General features: G+C 36.9%; 2 protein-coding genes across 2 annotated transcripts in view; both read left to right on the plus strand.

Annotated features, from left to right (window-relative positions):
* Nucleotides 1–612: 612 nt before the first annotated feature.
* LOC138309283 (uncharacterized) lies at nucleotides 613–7287 on the plus strand. Its single transcript, XM_069250458.1, has 3 exons — nucleotides 613–854; nucleotides 5975–6046; nucleotides 6807–7287. The coding sequence occupies exons 1-3, from the start codon at nucleotides 617–619 to the stop codon at nucleotides 7265–7267; spliced, it is 771 nt and encodes a 256-aa protein (XP_069106559.1). The 5' UTR covers nucleotides 613–616; the 3' UTR covers nucleotides 7268–7287.
* A 9633-nt stretch (nucleotides 7288–16920) lies between these two features.
* Nucleotides 16921–18559, plus strand: part of LOC138309256 (uncharacterized) — a 36069-nt gene continuing 34430 nt past the window's right edge. The window contains exon 1 of the mRNA XM_069250412.1: nucleotides 16921–17075. Coding sequence (XP_069106513.1) covers nucleotides 17049–17075 — 27 coding nt within the window. The 5' untranslated portion in view covers nucleotides 16921–17048. The remainder of the gene's footprint in view (nucleotides 17076–18559) is intronic.

The raw sequence follows: 18559 nt of genomic DNA on the forward strand, positions 1-18559 counted from the left end.
ACGGTGTTATTATTACATTCTAAAAGTACGGATAAATTGAAGGTATGATGGGATAATTAATGACATTTTAGACCATAACATAAAATGGTATCTTAGAATTTCGTACATTTCTGGAATTTGATTTAATTAAGTTTAAAATTAAATTGGAGTATATATTAAATTTTAGGCAATGCCATTGCCTTTTTTACTTGATTTTTCGTCTTTCTAGAGCTGTATTTTCGCCCCAAAATGGCGAAATGGTAAAAATCATGATCAGGCACCGTAACGAAACGAAAGGTGCACAGCAACAAATTATAACGATTGTGTTTTCAATTTGGAACGTGTTTTGTATTCGATGTGATTGTTCATAGCCACCATTGTGGTTCTTGGATTTTAGTTCATACAAGAAAATATAAAGTTCTATTTGCCCATTACTCCACCTTTAGATTGGTGCAAGTCAAACAAACACTCGGAAAGCTTAATTTCAACTGGAATATTTTGTCGAAGACCGATTTCAGCAGCGATAACCAACGTTTACCGGGATTTTGATAGCGACGTTACAAACGTCACAGACGGAAGAGACATCTATAAATCTAGGTCAGTATTAGCGTTCTTATCTTTTGACACTTACGCGTATATGGCTTCTTCACAAACCACTATGAAGTTGGACATATTAATGTGTATTTTTATCGTTTCGTATGCAGCTTCTGCCAGCAATGAAGAACACAAACGGGCAGCAACTTGTGATCCCGATTACCTCCACCAGCTGGAGACAAAGGTTGAGGACATGCTGTCGTCTGTCACTATACTGACGGCCCAACTGGCCACCTACAAGGCTACAGCTGCCAGACTTACCAGCAAAGCTACTGCACTGGGCAAGTACACCTATTATACCACAGGGATTTGAGAATTAGTTATAGATAATATGGACCCACCAGAATGCCCTAAGCCCATTTTTAAACGTTTTAGAGGTCTAGATAAAAAAAACTGTAAAAAGCATACTCTACATAGTACTACATACGTACGAGAAGGGTGGAAAGCTCTTAGACTCAAAATTTCTAACCCGTCTACATTTATCGGCAATAAAAACACATTTCTAACACATCTTCATACAAATGTAAGAACGGTTACTACCATTGGCAAGAGCGATAATTTTCCTTTCAAAATCATCCTACACCTCTTTACAAAGTTTATCAACCCTTAGTTACAAAATTAACGAGAGTGTATTGTTTATCAACCCTTACTGCCTTAGTAACAAAATTAACGAGAGTGTTTCGTTTATCAACCCCTAGTAACAACATTAACGAGAGTGTTTCGTTTATCAACCCTTAGTAACAACATTAACGAGAGTGTTTCGTTTATCAACCCTTAGTAACAACATTAACGAGAGTGTTTCGTTTATCAACCCTTAGTAACAACATTAACGAGAGTATTTCGTTGATCAACCCTAAGTAACAATATAAACGAGAGTGTTTCGTTTATCAACCCTTAGTAACAACATTAACGAGAGTGTTTTCGTTTATCAACCCTTAGTAACAACATTAACGAGAGTGTTTCGTTTATCAACCCTTAGTAACAACATTAACGAGAGTGTTTCGTTCATCAACCCTTAGTAACAACATTAACGAGAGTGTTTCGTTTATCAACCCTTAGTAACAACATTAACGAGAGTGTTTCGTTTATCAACCCTTAGTAACAACATTAACGAGAGTGTTTCGTTTATCAACCCTTAGTAACAACATTAACGAGAGTGTTTTGTTAATCAACCCTTAGTAACAATATTAACGAGAGTGTTTCGTTTATCAACCCTTAGTAACAACATTAACGAGAGTGTTTCGTTTATCAACCCTTAGTAACAATATTAACGAGAGTGTTTTGTTTATCAACCCTTAGTAACAACATTAACATTAACGAGAGTGTTTTGTTTATCAACCCTTAGTAACAATATTAACGAGAGTGTTTCGTTTATCAACCCTTAGTAACAACATTAACGAGAGTGTTTCGTTTATCAACCCTTAGTAACAACATTAACGAGAGTGTTTCGTTTATCAACCCTTAGTAACAACATTAACGAGAGTGTTTTGTTAATCAACCCTTAGTAACAACATTAACCAGAGTGTTTTGTTAATCAACCCTTAGTAACAACATTAACGAGAGTGTTTCGTTTATCAACCATTAGTAACAATATTAACGAGAGTGTTTTGTTAATCAACCCTAAGTAACAATATTAACGAGAGTGCTTCGTTTATCAACCCTTAGTAACAACATTAACGAGAGTGTTTCGTTTATCAACCCTTAGTAACAATATTAACGAGAGTGTTTTGTTTATCAACCCTTAGTAACAATATTAACGAGAGTGTTTTGTTAATCAACCCTAAGTAACAATATTAACGAGAGTGTTTTGTTAATCAACCCTAAGTAACAATATTAACGAGAGTGTTTTGTTAATCAACCCTTAGTAACAATATTAACGAGAGTGTTTTGTTAATCAACCCTAAGTAACAACATTAACGAGAGTGTTTCGTTTATCAACCCTTAGTAACAATATTAACGAGAGTGTTTTGTTAATCAACCCTTAGTAACAATATTAACGAGAGTGTTTTGTTAATCAACCCTTAGTAACAATATTAACGAGAGTGTTTTGTTAATCAACCCTTAGTAACAACATTAACGAGAGTGTTTTGTTAATCAACCCTAAGTAACAACATTAACGAGAGTGTTTTGTTAATCAACCCTTAGTAACAATATTAACGAGAGTGTTTCGTTTATCAACCCTTAGTAACAACATTAACGAGAGTGTTTTGTTAATCAACCCTTAGTAACAATATTAACGAGAGTGTTTCGTTTATCAACCCTTAGTAACAATATTAACGAGAGTGTTTTGTTAATCAACCCTTAGTAACAATATTAACGAGAGTGTTTTGTTAATCAACCCTAAGTAACAATATTAACGAGAGTGTTTTGTTAATCAACCCTTAGTAACAATATTAACGAGAAGTGTTTTGTTAATCAACCCTAAGTAACAATATTAACGAGAGTGTTTTGTTAATCAACCCTTAGTAACAATATTAACGAGAGTGTTTTGTTAATCAACCCTTAGTAACAATATTAACGAGAGTGTTTTGTTAATCAACCCTAAGTAACAACATTAACGAGAGTGTTTTGTTAATCAACCCTAAGTAACAATATTAACGAGAGTGTTTTGTTTAATCAACCCTTAGTAACAACATTAACGAGAGTGTTTTGTTATCAACCCTTAGTAACAACATTAACGAGAGTGTTTTGTTAATCAACCCTTAGTAACAACATTAACGAGAGTGTTTTGTTTATCAACCCTTAGTAACAACATTAACGAGAGTGTTTTGTTTATCAACCCTTAGTAACAACATTAACGAGAGTGTTTGTTATCAACCCTTAGTAACAAATTAACGAGAGTGTTTTGTTAATCAACCCTTAGTAACAAATTAACGAGAGTGTTTTGTTTATCAACCCTTAGTAACAACATTAACGAGAGTGTTTCGTTTATCAACCCTTAGTAACAACATTAACGAGAGTGTTTTGTTTATCAACCCTTAGTAACAACATTAACGAGAGTGTTTCGTTAATCAACCCTTAGTAACAACATTAACGAGAGTGTTTCGTTTATCAACCCTTAGTAACAACATTAACGAGAGTGTTTCGTTTATCAACCCTTAGTAACAACATTAACAAAAGTGTTTTGTTTTATCAACCCTTAGTAACAACATTAACGAGAGTGTTTTGTTTGTCAACCCTTAGTAACAACATTAACCAGAGTGTTTTGTTAATCAACCCTTAGTAACAACATTAACGAGAGTGTTTTGTTAATCAACCCTTAGTAACAACATTAACGAGAGTGTTTTGTTAATCAACCCTTAGTAACAACATTAACGAGAGTGTTTTGTTAATCAACCCTTAGTAACAACATTAACGAGAGTGTTTGTTATCAACCTTAGTAACAACATTAACGAGAGTGTTTAATCAACCCTTAGTAACAACATTAACGAGAGTGTTTTGTTAATCAACCCTTAGTAACAACATTAACGAGAGTGTTTTGTTAATCAACCCTTAGTAACAACATTAACGAGAGTGTTTTGTTAATCAACCCTTAGTAACAACATTAACGAGAGTGTTTTGTTAATCAACCCTTAGTAACAACATTAACGAGAGTGTTTTGTTAATCAACCCTTAGTAACAACATTAACGAGAGTGTTTCGTTTAATCAACCCTTAGTAACAACATTAACGAGAGTGTTTTGTTAATCAACCCTTAGTAACAACATTAACGAGAGTGTTTCGTTTATCAACCCTTAGTAACAACATTAACGAGAGTGTTTTGTTAATCAACCCTTAGTAACAACATTAACGAGAGTGTTTTGTTAATCAACCCTTAGTAACAACATTAACGAGAGTGTTTTGTTAATCAACCCTTAGTAACAACATTAACGAGAGTGTTTCGTTTATCAACCCTTAGTAACAACATTAACGAGAGTGTTTTGTTAATCAACCCTTAGTAACAACATTAACGAGAGTGTTTTCGTTAATCAAACCCTTAGTAACAACATTAACGAGAGTGTTTTGTTTATCAACCCTTAGTAACAACATTAACGAGAGTGTTTTGTTTATCAACCCTTAGTAACAACATTAACGAGAGTGTTTTGTTAATCAACCCTTAGTAACAACATTAACGAGAGTGTTTCGTTTATCAACCCTTAGTAACAACATTAACGAGAGTGTTTCGTTTATCAACCCTTAGTAACAACATTAACGAGAGTGTTTTGTTTATCAACCCTTAGTAACAATATTAACGAGAGTGTTTCGTTTATCAACCCTTAGTAACAACATTAACGAGAGTGTTTCGTTTATCAACCCTTAGTAACAACATTAACGAGAGTGTTTTGTTTATCAACCCTTAGTAACAACATTAACGAGAGTGTTTTCGTTAATCAACCCTTAGTAACAACATTAACGAGAGTGTTTTGTTTAATCAACCCTTAGTAACAACATTAACGAGAGTGTTTTGTTTATCAACCCTTAGTAACAACATTAACGAGAGTGTTTTTTATCAACCCTTAGTAACAACATTAACGAGAGTGTTTCGTTTATCAACCCTTAGTAACAACATTAACGAGAGTGTTTCGTTTATCAACCCTTAGTAACAACATTAACGAGAGTGTTTCGTTTATCAACCCTTAGTAACAACATTAACGAGAGTGTTTCGTTTATCAACCCTTAGTAACAACATTAACGAGAGTGTTTCGTTTATCAACCCTTAGTAACAACATTAACGAGAGTGTTTCGTTTATCAACCCTTAGTAACAACATTAACGAGAGTGTTTTGTTAATCAACCCTTAGTAACAACATTAACGAGAGTGTTTCGTTTATCAACCCTTAGTAACAACATTAACGAGAGTGTTTTGTTAATCAACCCTAAGTAATAACATTAACTATAGTGTTTTGTTAATCAACCCTTAGTAACAATATTAACGAGAGTGTTTTGTTAATCAACCCTTAGTAACAACATTAACGAGAGTGTTTTGTTAATCAACCCTTAGTAACAACATTAACGAGAGTGTTTTGTTAATCAACCCTTAGTAACAACATTAACGAGAGTGTTTTCGTTTATCAACCCTTAGTAACAACATTAACGAGAGTGTTTTGTTAATCAACCCTTAGTAACAACATTAACGAGAGTGTTTTGTTAATCAACCCTAAGTAACAACATTAACGAGAGTGTTTCGTTTATCAACCCTTAGTAACAACATTAACGAGAGTGTTTCGTTTATCAACCCTTAGTAACAACATTAACGAGAGTGTTTCGTTTATCAACCCTTAGTAACAACATTAACGAGAGTGTTTCGTTTATTATCCCTTAGTAACATTATTTACGAGAGTGTTTTGTTAATCAACCCTTAGTAACAATATTAACGAGAGTGTTTCGTTTATCAACCCTTTAAACAGTGGTTTGTTTCCACAGGCTCAGGTGGAATGTATACAAGATGGGGAAGGAATGGATGCCCGTCCAACACGTCTGAGCTGGTTTACGAAGGTAGGTATTCGTCAGGCTCCATATTCAATGTCTTATTCGACCTATTGTATCCCTGTCACCAGACCCAGAATACCTTGGGACCTTGCCATCTATTTATACGAGGGTCTGATGATGAGTAATGACTACAAAGATCATGGGGGTCAGGAAATGCGTAATGACAACAATTTACTGATTATAATTCGTTATGGTTAGATAATGTCCACAAAGTAAGATAACATGACCAGTACTTTCAAAACTTGGCGAGTCATGTGAATAACCCCTGTAGATTGTAATTTTATAGAATTTTTACACTTAATTTTGAAAATTATTTAGATATTTTAGATGATAGAATAACATTGTGCGAATTTCGAACAACCAACCATAATTGATATTGTTGAAACAGGCCGATGACATCATATGGTATACTCTGAAAGAAAATGTCAACATTGCCATAGTCAGCAAATTGGCGTTGAATTCCATTATTTATTAGAATGTAGTACTTTATCCGCCCAAAGAACTATGTATATTGATCGATATTTTTGGCTACGACCAAAAGTTTAATGAACCAATGAACTCTACTTACATAAACACACTGAAGAAATTATTTAAGTTTATTAGGATAATTAACATCATTATTAGTCCTCCTTAGCTCATGTTATTAATGTAAACAATTGTTATATACCTTTAAACTACTTATGATTGTGTATAATATTGTAAATACGTTTTCTCTATCCATTTATATAATGAAAAAAGAAATAGCATGAATTTGACTTTTGTGCAGGCTACGCTGGCGGTTCCCACTACACGGACCAGGGTGCTGCGGCCGAGTACGTGTGTATGCCAAGACACCCAGTGTACGAGTACACGGACTACCATGATTACGATGCTTACATATTTGGATCTGAATACGAAAGTAACTTCTTTGGTTCAACAAGAGTCTCCGATGACGTGCCCTGTGCAGTATGTAGATCTTACAGTCCGTCAGTTCTCATGATCCCGGGAACTAACGCCTGTCCTTCTGGTTGGAATAGAGAATACCATGGTATCCTGGCCTCCGGCTACAGGGGCCATGCCGCGGCCAGCCAGTATGTATGTTTAGATGAAAACCCGCAAGCTCTCCCTCATGGAATCAGGAAAGAAGACGGCAAGTTGTTTTACCGGGTCCGCAGTAAATGTGGCAGTCTGCCGTGCCCTCCATACATTGACGGCAACATATTGTCATGTGTTGTATGTTCAAAGTAAAGCACATTACATGCAACCAGTTTTTTCTTTGTTTGTTTGTTTGTTTGTTTGTTTAAGACTTTCTTTTGCATACCCCACTAAAATATGTTAAAGTTATGTTTTGTACATTATTGTTGCCTTATTCAAATATAAGAATATAAAGGGACAAGTTTCATAAGTTTTTTCCATACTTGGCGACGTTTTGATTCTAACCCTCCGCCCCCTCCCCTGTTCAACTACTAACATATCTTTAGGGTTTAATCACCTTTTTCAGGCTTTGTAACTGTATTTGGAGGCATCTGTCAGGAAACTTTCAAATATATTACTTCCTGCTCGCAGTGTCCTTCACATATATTCAACAAGGTGAAGATTAAAGTTGTTTTTGCCTCCTGTGTGTGGCTGGTAGTTGTCTTTTAATGAACCGCCATCTGTTATTCGTGTATGCTCCAGATTCCGGATCCACAAAGTTTTCAGAATGGTTTACGGTAATGTAAATGTATTCTAAGTACGACAATGCGTTGTACAAAAAGTAAGCTGACCAACAGTCAGTGACAATAACCAAACCCTTTTCCACGAACTTGTTGATGATCGCTATAAGCGTAGCTTTATATCTCTTCTCCACAGCCTGCAGAAAAACTTTCTTGGTTTCTCTACAAATACCACCAAGTACCCACGTCCACTCAACTATTCGCCCTCGATTGCATTTCCTTTTTCCAAACTTGGCCTCATCTATTTCTATACATTTTGTCCTACAATGAGTGTAATAGTCTGACACCGTTTCTCATAACGTTTCCAGTTTCCGTTTCTTCGTACAAATGGCCTCCCCGTCCGTGTCTAACTTTGATGCTGAAGAAACTGATGTTTCCTGAACAGCAACGTCGAATGAAAACTTGTTGACAAAACAATAAATTAACAAAATACTCTTACGTAATGAAATATTTCCACCGTCAAACCAGGTATTCTTTCTCAGCGGGACATGGTTTTTCCCCTTTTTTTACATTTATTTTTGTTGCACTGAAACCTCCTACATGTATGTTTCCTGTTATGTCTAACTCTTTTCACACCATACAGTTTGTCAGTTGTACATTTACATGTCACACAAGTAACTGAGGTTGGCAAAAATCGTAATTTAATACTATTTTCTTCGGCATCCAAAATCCGTCCAAAACAAACAAATTCACAGATTTTAGTTCTCCGGTATGTTTTGTTCTTTGAACATGAGATTCTGGTTGATAATCAGCATTATTCCCCGTTTGTGACACATGAACCTCGCCATTATCCTCCTGGGAATCGTCACTACTGAATAAACTTCTACTTCAAACAGGCCTCGACTTTTCAGATAAAAAAATCCAGGAGTGTAGGGTCTTCGTCTAAACACTGGATAATACAGTTTCTGATAAGGCAGCTCTACGATATTGATGAAGCGCATAACAAAGGCCTCTTCTTATAGCTTCAATCATAGGATACGCAACTTTTTGGATGATATTCAGTACTGTTCAGTCTAAGATGAGTTGCGTCATGACGTCGTCGGATTCCAGCATACAGGAAAGCACTTTCTTGTCGGCTATAGATCTGTCCAGTGCTGTCACATAAGCATCCAGAAACCTCTCTCAAATATGCATCGAGGTGGCACATTTGACAAGGAAGTGAGGACGGTCCACGACATTGGCATTACACTGTGGACAGGTTTACGCGATTTCATATATTAGTTAGTAGCATAGTAGCTTAGCCTTCACCGTCGCTTTGTTGACACAGACTGAATCATGGCCGGCACTCTCCCATTTTAAGTATGGCTGGCTTGAGCTTGTACTTCAAAAATACGTTGGCCTTCAGGTAACACAAAGACGATCTCTGATTAGCTTCTTCCAGCAGACTATCCACCCAAAATCGAGACATAACATCCTTCACATGATTCTTTTTAGAGGGAACTTTCCAGGCGTTCCACACAGTATCAAGCTTGTAACTAAGAAGAATGCTGTAAGTCCTGGCCTCGATTTCTCGAAACAAACTTAAGTAAAAAAAAAGTAAAAAATATTCATATAAGTTATATAAGGTAAAAAACTTAAGTTTTGACTTAAGTCTGAACTTTAGTTTCGAGAAATCGGAGCCACCAACCGTGAGAGCTACTATCCCTGATTGCTAGTTGTCGTTCTCCTATCCGACAGAGTGTTGAGGATGGATCTTCCATTGCTGCTCGTAGAGTGGTCAACACTCTCTGGTTAAGCATTGCCTCGAGAGGCAACTGGCCTGATAGAAGATATACTGCTGTATCGGCCGTTCTTCCGGGAAGATGTTGTGTACGTTTCAGCGTTCTCTTGTGATACTGGGAGATGTTATGGATATCCTTACTCCTCGGGCGCACTACATCCAGTCCGTAGAGTAGTCTTGGGATCACATAGCATTCGAGCATGTGCATCGATACCGTTGGGTTGAGCCCGTTAAGACCATGGAATTATAAGCCTATCAATGCATATGTCGTGCGTCTTGCTGACTATTCTTTCATCGGCCACTTTGTCCGTACCGAACTTCGAGTAATTGTCATAGGTAATTCCCAAGTGTGTCACCGATGACGAGGAAAGAACCTTTTTGCTGTTTATGGAGCAGTCCAAATCTAGTGATTTTGCATTGATGGCCAGTACATAATGTACAAGGGATTTCGCCTAGTTGATTTGATAACGTTCCTTATTAGCGTAGAATTCTTGTACGTTTAGCATCTCTTGGAGTTCTGGTGGATTCCTAGATGCGAGACGAACGTCATCCACTGTTGTTGGACTGTCGCATTGTATCGTGCCAAGATTGACAACGATGTTATGCTCTTCTAACGATAGTAGGAGTGGATTTATGAAGGCTTTGAAGGCAGTAGGTGACAATAATCCTCCCTGTTGGACACCTTGGATTTCACGGATAGGACGAGACAACATTCTATTCCAGTGAATCTGGGGTGTCAAGTCAGAGTACCATCTTCTCATAAACAACCATGACTGGCCCGTCAGTCCAGTTTGATAAATCTTCCTAATAAGCGAATCTTGCCAGACGACATCGAAGGCTTTGCGCGCATTCAGAAAGGCGAGAACCAATGGTTCACCTGTATCCTTGGTCTCTTCCATTAGTTCAGTAACAATAAGGGCTCCAGAGGATGCTAATATACCTTTCGTGAAACCAGTCTGTAATTTTGATTGCACCGACAGAATGTGTTCTTCGGATCGCTTCAGATTGACCTTTTCTGTAACCTTTCCGATGATGCTGCAAATTCTTATCCTTCGATAGGCATTATGGTCGTTTTCAGGATTACCATTCTTCTTGTGCAATGGGTCGACTTTCCCGGTTTTGAAACTGTTTGGAATAAAAGCATGGCGAAAAATAAAATTCAGGGGGTGCGTTAGCAACAAGATTATTGAAACTCCGCCATGTTTTATGTGTTCCGCCGAGATATCTGTCTGGTCTGCAGTTTTTCCATTTTCAGGGAAAGGATAGCCTTTTTAACTTCCTGTTCGGGTATCTACTCGTATGCCGAGTCATGAATAGTGTCGAGTAATAGGTTATCAAGTTCCACTTCAGATTTGAATTTGCTGTCATAGTTGTCATCTTCAACTGGCGTTGCTAATCCTTCAAAATATTCCGGCCAAACATCATCGTCCTTGTATGTTCTTCCCTCTACTATGGCGTGGTCCGTGTTATCTCCATTGATCAGCAACGATTCGATAGAAGGTTATTTTGTCCAATTCGTCGGCTTCCATTATGTAATCATACTGTTTCCTCCTCGCCTGTGACTGTCTTGTATGTTGAGCACTCCTTAGACTTTCTTGGCTTTTCTCATTTCCACAAAAAAACTTGCATGATAGTCATGTAGCAAGAACGCTAGAATCAGACGGTTGATTCGTGTGATTACAAGCATTGACCGTTGACGTATTAAACGAATTACGGAAACAGCCTTAAATCTGTCCGGATTCGGACAAGATCTTCCTGATAAATTATGGTCACACAGCGGTTGCATCCGTTCAGATTTCAGTGTAGAACAAGCTTTTGTGGTAGAAGTATTTCAAATTAGGATCTACTAGAAATTAATCAGGCATTTTTAATGAAATTTGGTTCCATTTACAGACGGGAAAAATATATCTGTAGTAGTATACCATATTAGAGACATTATTTTTATATTTCTTATTTAGAACACCATCGTGTAACAATAAATATCAGACAATGCGTAGATGCTAATTGACGGAACACGGTACATACTAAAATGTGGAATGCGGAATGACAGTTCATACTAAAATCAGAATGAAAACGGAACATAGAAAAACACAGAAACATATAAGATACTCTAGGGGTTACCATAACTGACGTTATATCCACGTGGCCCTGGACTATCTCATAGTAAATCTGGAGGCAGTTCAGAAGAAAATATCTGACCAATCACAGGCCTGCAAAGATTTCCTTTGAAGACTACAGAGTGAGCGACGCCCAACTTCGAAGCCACACAGTCAACCTCAGTGTACTGTTATACGGCTCTTTTGATGTGCATCAAAGGGCTGAATTATCTGCTCTATTCTGTTGCCTCCAGTTTTACTATGAGATAGTCCAAGGGTGTAGAGATCGTATGTGATCGTAACCCCTGGAGTATCGAGGATGTTCGCACAAAACACACGACTGGAATCTATGTTGAGGTATTTGACGTAAAACAATATTAGTAAAACAATGCATTTCGGGAAAAACAGGTTTGTTTCCCAACGTATCGTGAACGTTACAATTAGAATGAAATGGAAGTTTGCTTTATAAAACGAGATTGAACGATCTAGACTTACAAACACACAGAAAATAACGTTTTAATGTACAGAACTTAAAAAACAATTTCCCGAGCAATTTACTTATGCAAATGGATATTAACCTTCATTTACATTAAATCGATGTTTACTCATATAAATGTATTTCTAATAAACACAAAAAAAAATATGAAAAAAACTTGTTTTGCTTTTGGATGATGCGTTTGATATCGGTCATAGTGCTGTCATGGACTTTTTTCGGGACGTAATTCCTCAGTTTTAATTAAGTATAATAGAAAGCTCAAAATTTACAATGATGGTAATAGTGTAAAGTAAGTAACCTTTTTAACCGAAGACAAACATAGATTTGTCTACTGCTAATTAGTACTGCTTTTGTTTGAGAATAATTCGTTAGCGAAAAATACATATGTATGGTGGCCAACTTCGACCATGCCATCTTGTCTGTAAATGGAAGCAAGAAAACAAATGTAATAAACAGAATATTCATTGTTTCTTGATGAATACCAGTTATGTTTCACGAGGTGGAAACTTTGATATTTTTCACTCGTGCGAAGTGTCCACCTCACTCGATGAAATATAAAATCTGATATTCATCAGGTGTACTTAAGTTTAAATGATCTATCTAATATGGAGGTGGTGAAAGGGAAGTCACTCTAGCTTGCTTATACCAGTTTGGCATAATAAAAAATATTTATATTCTCAATAGTGTGGAAAAGGAATTTATGTTACTGGTGACTTCTTCAAAGATGTAATGTGTTTGTTCAAAAATATAATGTAAACACTGACTTTCTCAAATATAATGGAATGATTACTGCTGCAAGGAAATTAATGTTTACAAACTTTTAATGACAGACAATATAACCTTATGCCGCTAATTCTACCAAACAACAGTGGAATATTTTTTTAATTATACCAAAGACTCAACGTCTTTTTATGATTTGTTAAATGCAAAAATAAACGTCACTTCTAAAGAAAAATGGACTGATGTCTTTGAATTAGAAGAGAAGGATTGGTTTAACATTTATGTTTGTTTGTTTGATTAATTAACGTCCTATTAACAGCTAGGGTCATGTAAGGACGGCCTCCCATGTATAACGTCCTATTAACAGCCAGGGTCATGTAAGGACGGCCTCCCATGTATAACGTCCTATTAACAGCCAGGGTCATGTAAGGACGGCCTCCCATGTATAACGTCCTATTAACAGCCAGGGTCATGTAAGGACGGCCTCCCATGTATAACGTCCTATTAACAGCCAGGGTCATGTAAGGACGGCCGGCCTCCCATGTATAACGTCCTATTAACAGCCAGGGTCATGTAAGGACGGCCTCCCATGTATAACGTCCTATTAACAGCCAGGGTCATGTAAGGACGGCCTCCCATGTATAACGTCCTATTAACAGCCAGGGTCATGTAAGGACGGCCTCCCATGTATAACGTCCTATTAACAGCCAGGGTCATGTAAGGACGGCCTCCCATGTATAACGTCCTATTAACAGCCAGGGTCATGTAAGGACGGCCTCCCATGTATAACGTCCTATTAACAGCCAGGGTCATGTAAGGACGGCCTCCCATGTATAACGTCCTATTAACAGCTAGGGTCATGTAAGGACGGCATCCCATGTATAACGTCCTATTAACAGCCAGGGTAATGTAAGGTTTGATTGTTTGTTTTTATTATGTATAACGTCCTATTAACAGCCAGGGTCATGTAAGGACGGCCTCCCATGTATAACGTCCTATTAACAGCCAGGGTCATGTAAGGACGGCCTCCCATGTATAACGTCCTATTAACAGCCAGGGTCATGTAAGGACGGCCTCCCATGTATAACGTCCTATTAACAGAGCCAGGGTAATGTAAGGTTTGATTGTTTGTTTGATTAATTAACGTCCTATTAACAGCTAGGGTCATGTAAGGACGGCCTCCCATGTATAACGTCCTATTAACAGCCAGGGTCATGTAAGGACGGCCTCCCATGTATAACGTCCTATTAACAGCCAGGGTCATGTAAGGACGGCCTCCCGTGTATAACGTCCTATTAACAGCCAGGGTCATGTAAGGACGGCCTCCCATGTATAACGTCCTATTAACAGCCAGGGTCATGTAAGGACGGCCTCCCATGTATAACGTCCTATTAACAGCCAGGGTCATGTAAGGACGGCATCCCATGTATAACGTCCTATTAACAGCCAGGGTCATGTAAGGACGGCCTCCCATGTATAACGTCCTATTAACAGCCAGGGTCATGTAAGGACGGCCTCCCATGTATAACGTCCTATTAACAGCCAGGGTCATGTAAGGACGGCCTCCCATGTATAACGTCCTATTAACAGCCAGGGTCATGTAAGGACGGCCTCCCATGTATAACGTCCTATTAACAGCTAGGGTCATGTAAGGACGGCCTCCCATGTATGCGGTGTGTTGCATGTATGTAGTGCGAGATGCGTGTTTTGGGAGACTGTGGTATGTTCGTGTTGTGTCTTCTTAACATTTGCACTCTTCCATTTAAAATCTACAATATAGAATCTCGCAACATATCTTAAAGTGAACAGTCGGGCAAGGATGGCTAAAGTCGGTAAAAATGGTGTGAATGTATCCAGTATAACTTCTTATGAAATGGAAAAATAAAATCTCTCGTCAAAATCTGTCTGCGTACGAAGAAATTAATTTAAAGTATAGAAATTCGAAAACGTCCTCCCGGCTCACTATGTCCGTGGTTACATTCCCACGCAGCCTCGCTTTCAATGCTTTCAACTTTTCTTTACTTTAATGGTCAGAACTGGGAAACTAAGCAGAACTTGACCGTCGTATTAATATGTGAGAACTTTTGGAAGGCCAATGAACGCGTTTAGACTGGTTTTCTTTGCCCGACTATTCACTTTAACTACAAACTCCTTTCTGTTCAAAGGTACATTCTTTTTGTAACATGTGTAACTCAGAAAGAGAATTTATTATTCATTTGTTTTGGGAATGTGATATCGAGTTCAAAACCTTCTTGAAAGATTTGGCATATTATTGGATGCATTATTTATTCCATTTAAACTAACTAAATAAAAAAACATGTTTTTTTGGAAATCTAAATGATTTTAACAGTCCAGCCTTTAAAGTCGGCAACCAAATTATTTTGCAGATGCCAACACAAATCATTAGATCCAAGGTCCAAGAAAAAAAACTAAATTCCTAGCTGTATGTAAAAAAAATGCGATAAATTAGAAATTAGTCAAGATTCTTGACTAAGCATTTAAGGGCAATGTGTATATATAGAAGAAATAAACATTTCCCCATTCAAATGTGTACACACAATCTTTGTAATGAAATTTAGATAAAACTCTCGTGTAGAGCCCAGTCTCTGACATGGCAACATATATATGTAATTATAAGATTAACTATTAAAGGAAGTAATAATATTTGCTACTACTTTACAGTTATATATATGGTTTTATAATAAATATTTACATGAGGTTTTTTTATATTTCTTTATAAAAAAATCTCAGTTTCTCTTTTTCCCAAATGTTTTCAATTTATTTAAGATATACATATGTCTTCTATGGTTTTTTTTTCTGTTTTGTTATTTTCTTAGACCCAGTGTGAATGAGTGAGAGAATGTTACAGTGAGTAAATGAAACATATTACACATTATTAGGGCCCCGCATCGAGATGCGGGTGCCCTATAGTAATCAGGTTGTCCGTCCGTCTGTCCGTCTGTCCGTCCGTCCGTCTGTCCGTTTTTTTTCTTTTGCACATTAATGATGGAAGGGAGTGGAGTATTTTCCCCATATTTTACATGATGATTCCCCATCCATCCTAGATCTGCTTGGTAATTTTTCAGGCTGAAATTAAATTAAAAAATCGGCCATCTTGGATTTTAACATTTAAAAAAATCACAATGTTGTTGCTCTTAACTGATAAACATTTTGTTATAACATTATGATGCAAAGTTGTTCAGAATTAAACAAGGAGTTGACTGTCCAAAGGTAAGGTCATGGGCCAAGGTTACTAAGTCAAAGGTCAAGGTCAAATTTATTTGAGTTAATTGTATGCTCTTAATGTAATGTTAGCTTGGAATCAGGATTCAAGTTAAATACTTGGAAGACTTTTTCCAAAGAATTATAATAATGTACCATCATCGGTTTCCCAATTAATGTTGACATTAATTATTTATTAGCAACATATAGCTAACACGGAAGAATTCGTTGTCAAAATACTACTTTTCCACTTAAGCACGTCAGACACATAGCGGGGCCCTTTCTGACGTGTCAGTGTTCTAGTTGAAAATGTTGGTGAAAAAGTACAATTAAAATAACATGTGTATATGTTTAGTTATGATATTGCGTGTAAATATCATATGCTTATTCATTGTATTGATGAAATGACACACTGGGGAAAAAACTTTACAAAAAAAAAAAAGAAAATTACAAAAAAAAAACCAACAGAAAACAACAAACAAACAACAACAAACAAACAAGGAATAGCCTATATTTATTAAACAGTTTATAATACATGTAAATTAATGTTTTTATGACCTTTCGGGTGGAATACCCACTAGCCTTTCCTCAGAACGAGTCTTATATCATTTCATGCCCGCTCTCACCCACCGTGTATATTTCTGACTATGCGATAAAAAAAATCTTGACGAATAAATTTCAACATTAGAGCTAGAATTAATATTAGGCCTATGGACCCACCAGAGTTCCCGAAGTCCATTTTAAGACGTTTCAAACATATAAAACGTAGAGTATGATGTTTACCGATTTTTTTACCTAGACCACTAAAATGTCTAAAATGGTCTAAGTTAAGGGAACTCAGGTTGGTCCGAAACTCTCAGATCCCTGTGAACCACGGCTGTCGTTCTCGCTTAGTCAGGGGAGGTAACTAAACTTTTCTGCCTCGATCTGGTTAGTGGACTTATGCTGCAATTTAATTGGAGGTTATTTACGGACGACAAGAGAATACCTCAGCTGTTCGCCAGATAATAAACATCTGTTGTAAATATATTGGAGGCAACACGTGTAAACAATACAAGGAATGGAGGGGAAGCGCAAAGGTGGCGAGGTAAGTAAACTAAGTAAGGCCCAGTGTATACTGGTCTGTGTCTAGTTACTGCTTCATTAAATTGTCATACTGAATATCTCCGTGTATAGTATCTATAAGGCCTGGATCAGTTTACCTGTGACAGTGTGAAGTTTGTTGTGTGTGTAAATCGTTTGATAACATCACTAGCAGGTTCTTTGTTGTCTTATCACAGATCCGTGAGGCTGGTCCTGTAAATAACATACATGTAAGTCATCTAGAACGTCCATGTGTTGTCTCATCACAGATCCGTGAGGCTGGTCATGACATCTAGTTAAGTAATTAATATAACATACAATGTACATTTAAGTCATCTAGAACGTCCAAGAAAGATAGATATGCAAATATCTTAATTTTACTTTGTGGGTAGGGGGTCGATAATAGATTGATAAATCTGATAAACTAATGTATGATGGGGCACTGTAGACTAGCTTATTCTAGAGTGTTAACGACTTAATCAAATAATTTATGATGAAAAAGAAGATGAAGAGTGCAGAGCACCAAAATTCAATCACGTTAGGTAAGCATAGTATGCCTTTTTTGTCAACGGAGTAAAAAAATGTCTCGACACATTACCACAAGTCCTCCTGATCTCTGGGTCGTGAGTTTGAATCCCATGTTGGGCAGTTGCCAAGTACTGACCGCTTGTTGGTGGTTTTTCTCCGGGTACTCCGGCTTTCCTCCACCAATAAACCTGGCACATCCTTTAATGACCCTGGCTGTTATAGGATATTAAACTAAACAAGTCAAAGCCAACTGGAAAACACTGTTACATGTAAAAGTTTTGTTTTGTTTTGTTGTTGTTGTGGAAACATGTACAGTGTATATATAGGTACAGGTATGTGATTATTAATCACTTATATTGATTACAAATATCTTAAAATGTTGTCATAGTATCGACATGTTATAAAATTCAATTCAATAACATTGGTGAATTTTAATCTTTCATTCAGATTAGAGCACCGTGAGGGAAACATAGCAAAATTTGATCACACTATTCTAAGCGTCAAAACCATTCCAATTTACGGAATACAAATATTTCAAATAAAATTTATTATTTGTACACGTATGCCTGTCCATGCGGGGATCCCGTGCAAGATGAAATAGAATAAGTCATGCAGTTTGACATACAATGTACTTTCACATATATACCCTTGATAGAGGAGGAACAATTTCTGCATTTTCTGTTTTTATTACGAATTTCAACTACACATAAAAGATAAGAATTAATCCGGACATTATTTTTGATGCCAGTAACAATAACATTATACCAATTGATTGAAAATTCAAGTAGAAAATTAACGTGTATAATGCTTGATATTTGCCTCAGGTATTCATACTTAAAATCACATCACTTGTCACTGCTTCCTGATCCTGATAATCTCCCGTCTTCAACAATTTTGATCCTGCTGCAGATAAATAGCCAATGAGTCTTGTAATTATAAGTATTATCATGATCATATGCA

This window comes from Argopecten irradians, chromosome 15, assembly GCF_041381155.1.
Source record: "Argopecten irradians isolate NY chromosome 15, Ai_NY, whole genome shotgun sequence".
Taxonomy (NCBI): domain Eukaryota; kingdom Metazoa; phylum Mollusca; class Bivalvia; order Pectinida; family Pectinidae; genus Argopecten; species Argopecten irradians.

What these genes read in the sequence shown, in the direction of transcription:
- LOC138309283 (XM_069250458.1), top strand. Translation starts at nt 617, where the DNA reads ATGGCTTCTTCACAAACCACTATGAAGTTGGACATATTAATGTGTATT. An exon ending in CAGCAAAGCTACTGCACTGG is followed by an intron (nt 855 to 5,974) that starts GCAAGTACACCT and finishes TTGTTTCCACAG; the next exon opens with GCTCAGGTGGAATGTATACA. An exon ending in GTCTGAGCTGGTTTACGAAG is followed by an intron (nt 6,047 to 6,806) that starts GTAGGTATTCGT and finishes ACTTTTGTGCAG; the next exon opens with GCTACGCTGGCGGTTCCCAC.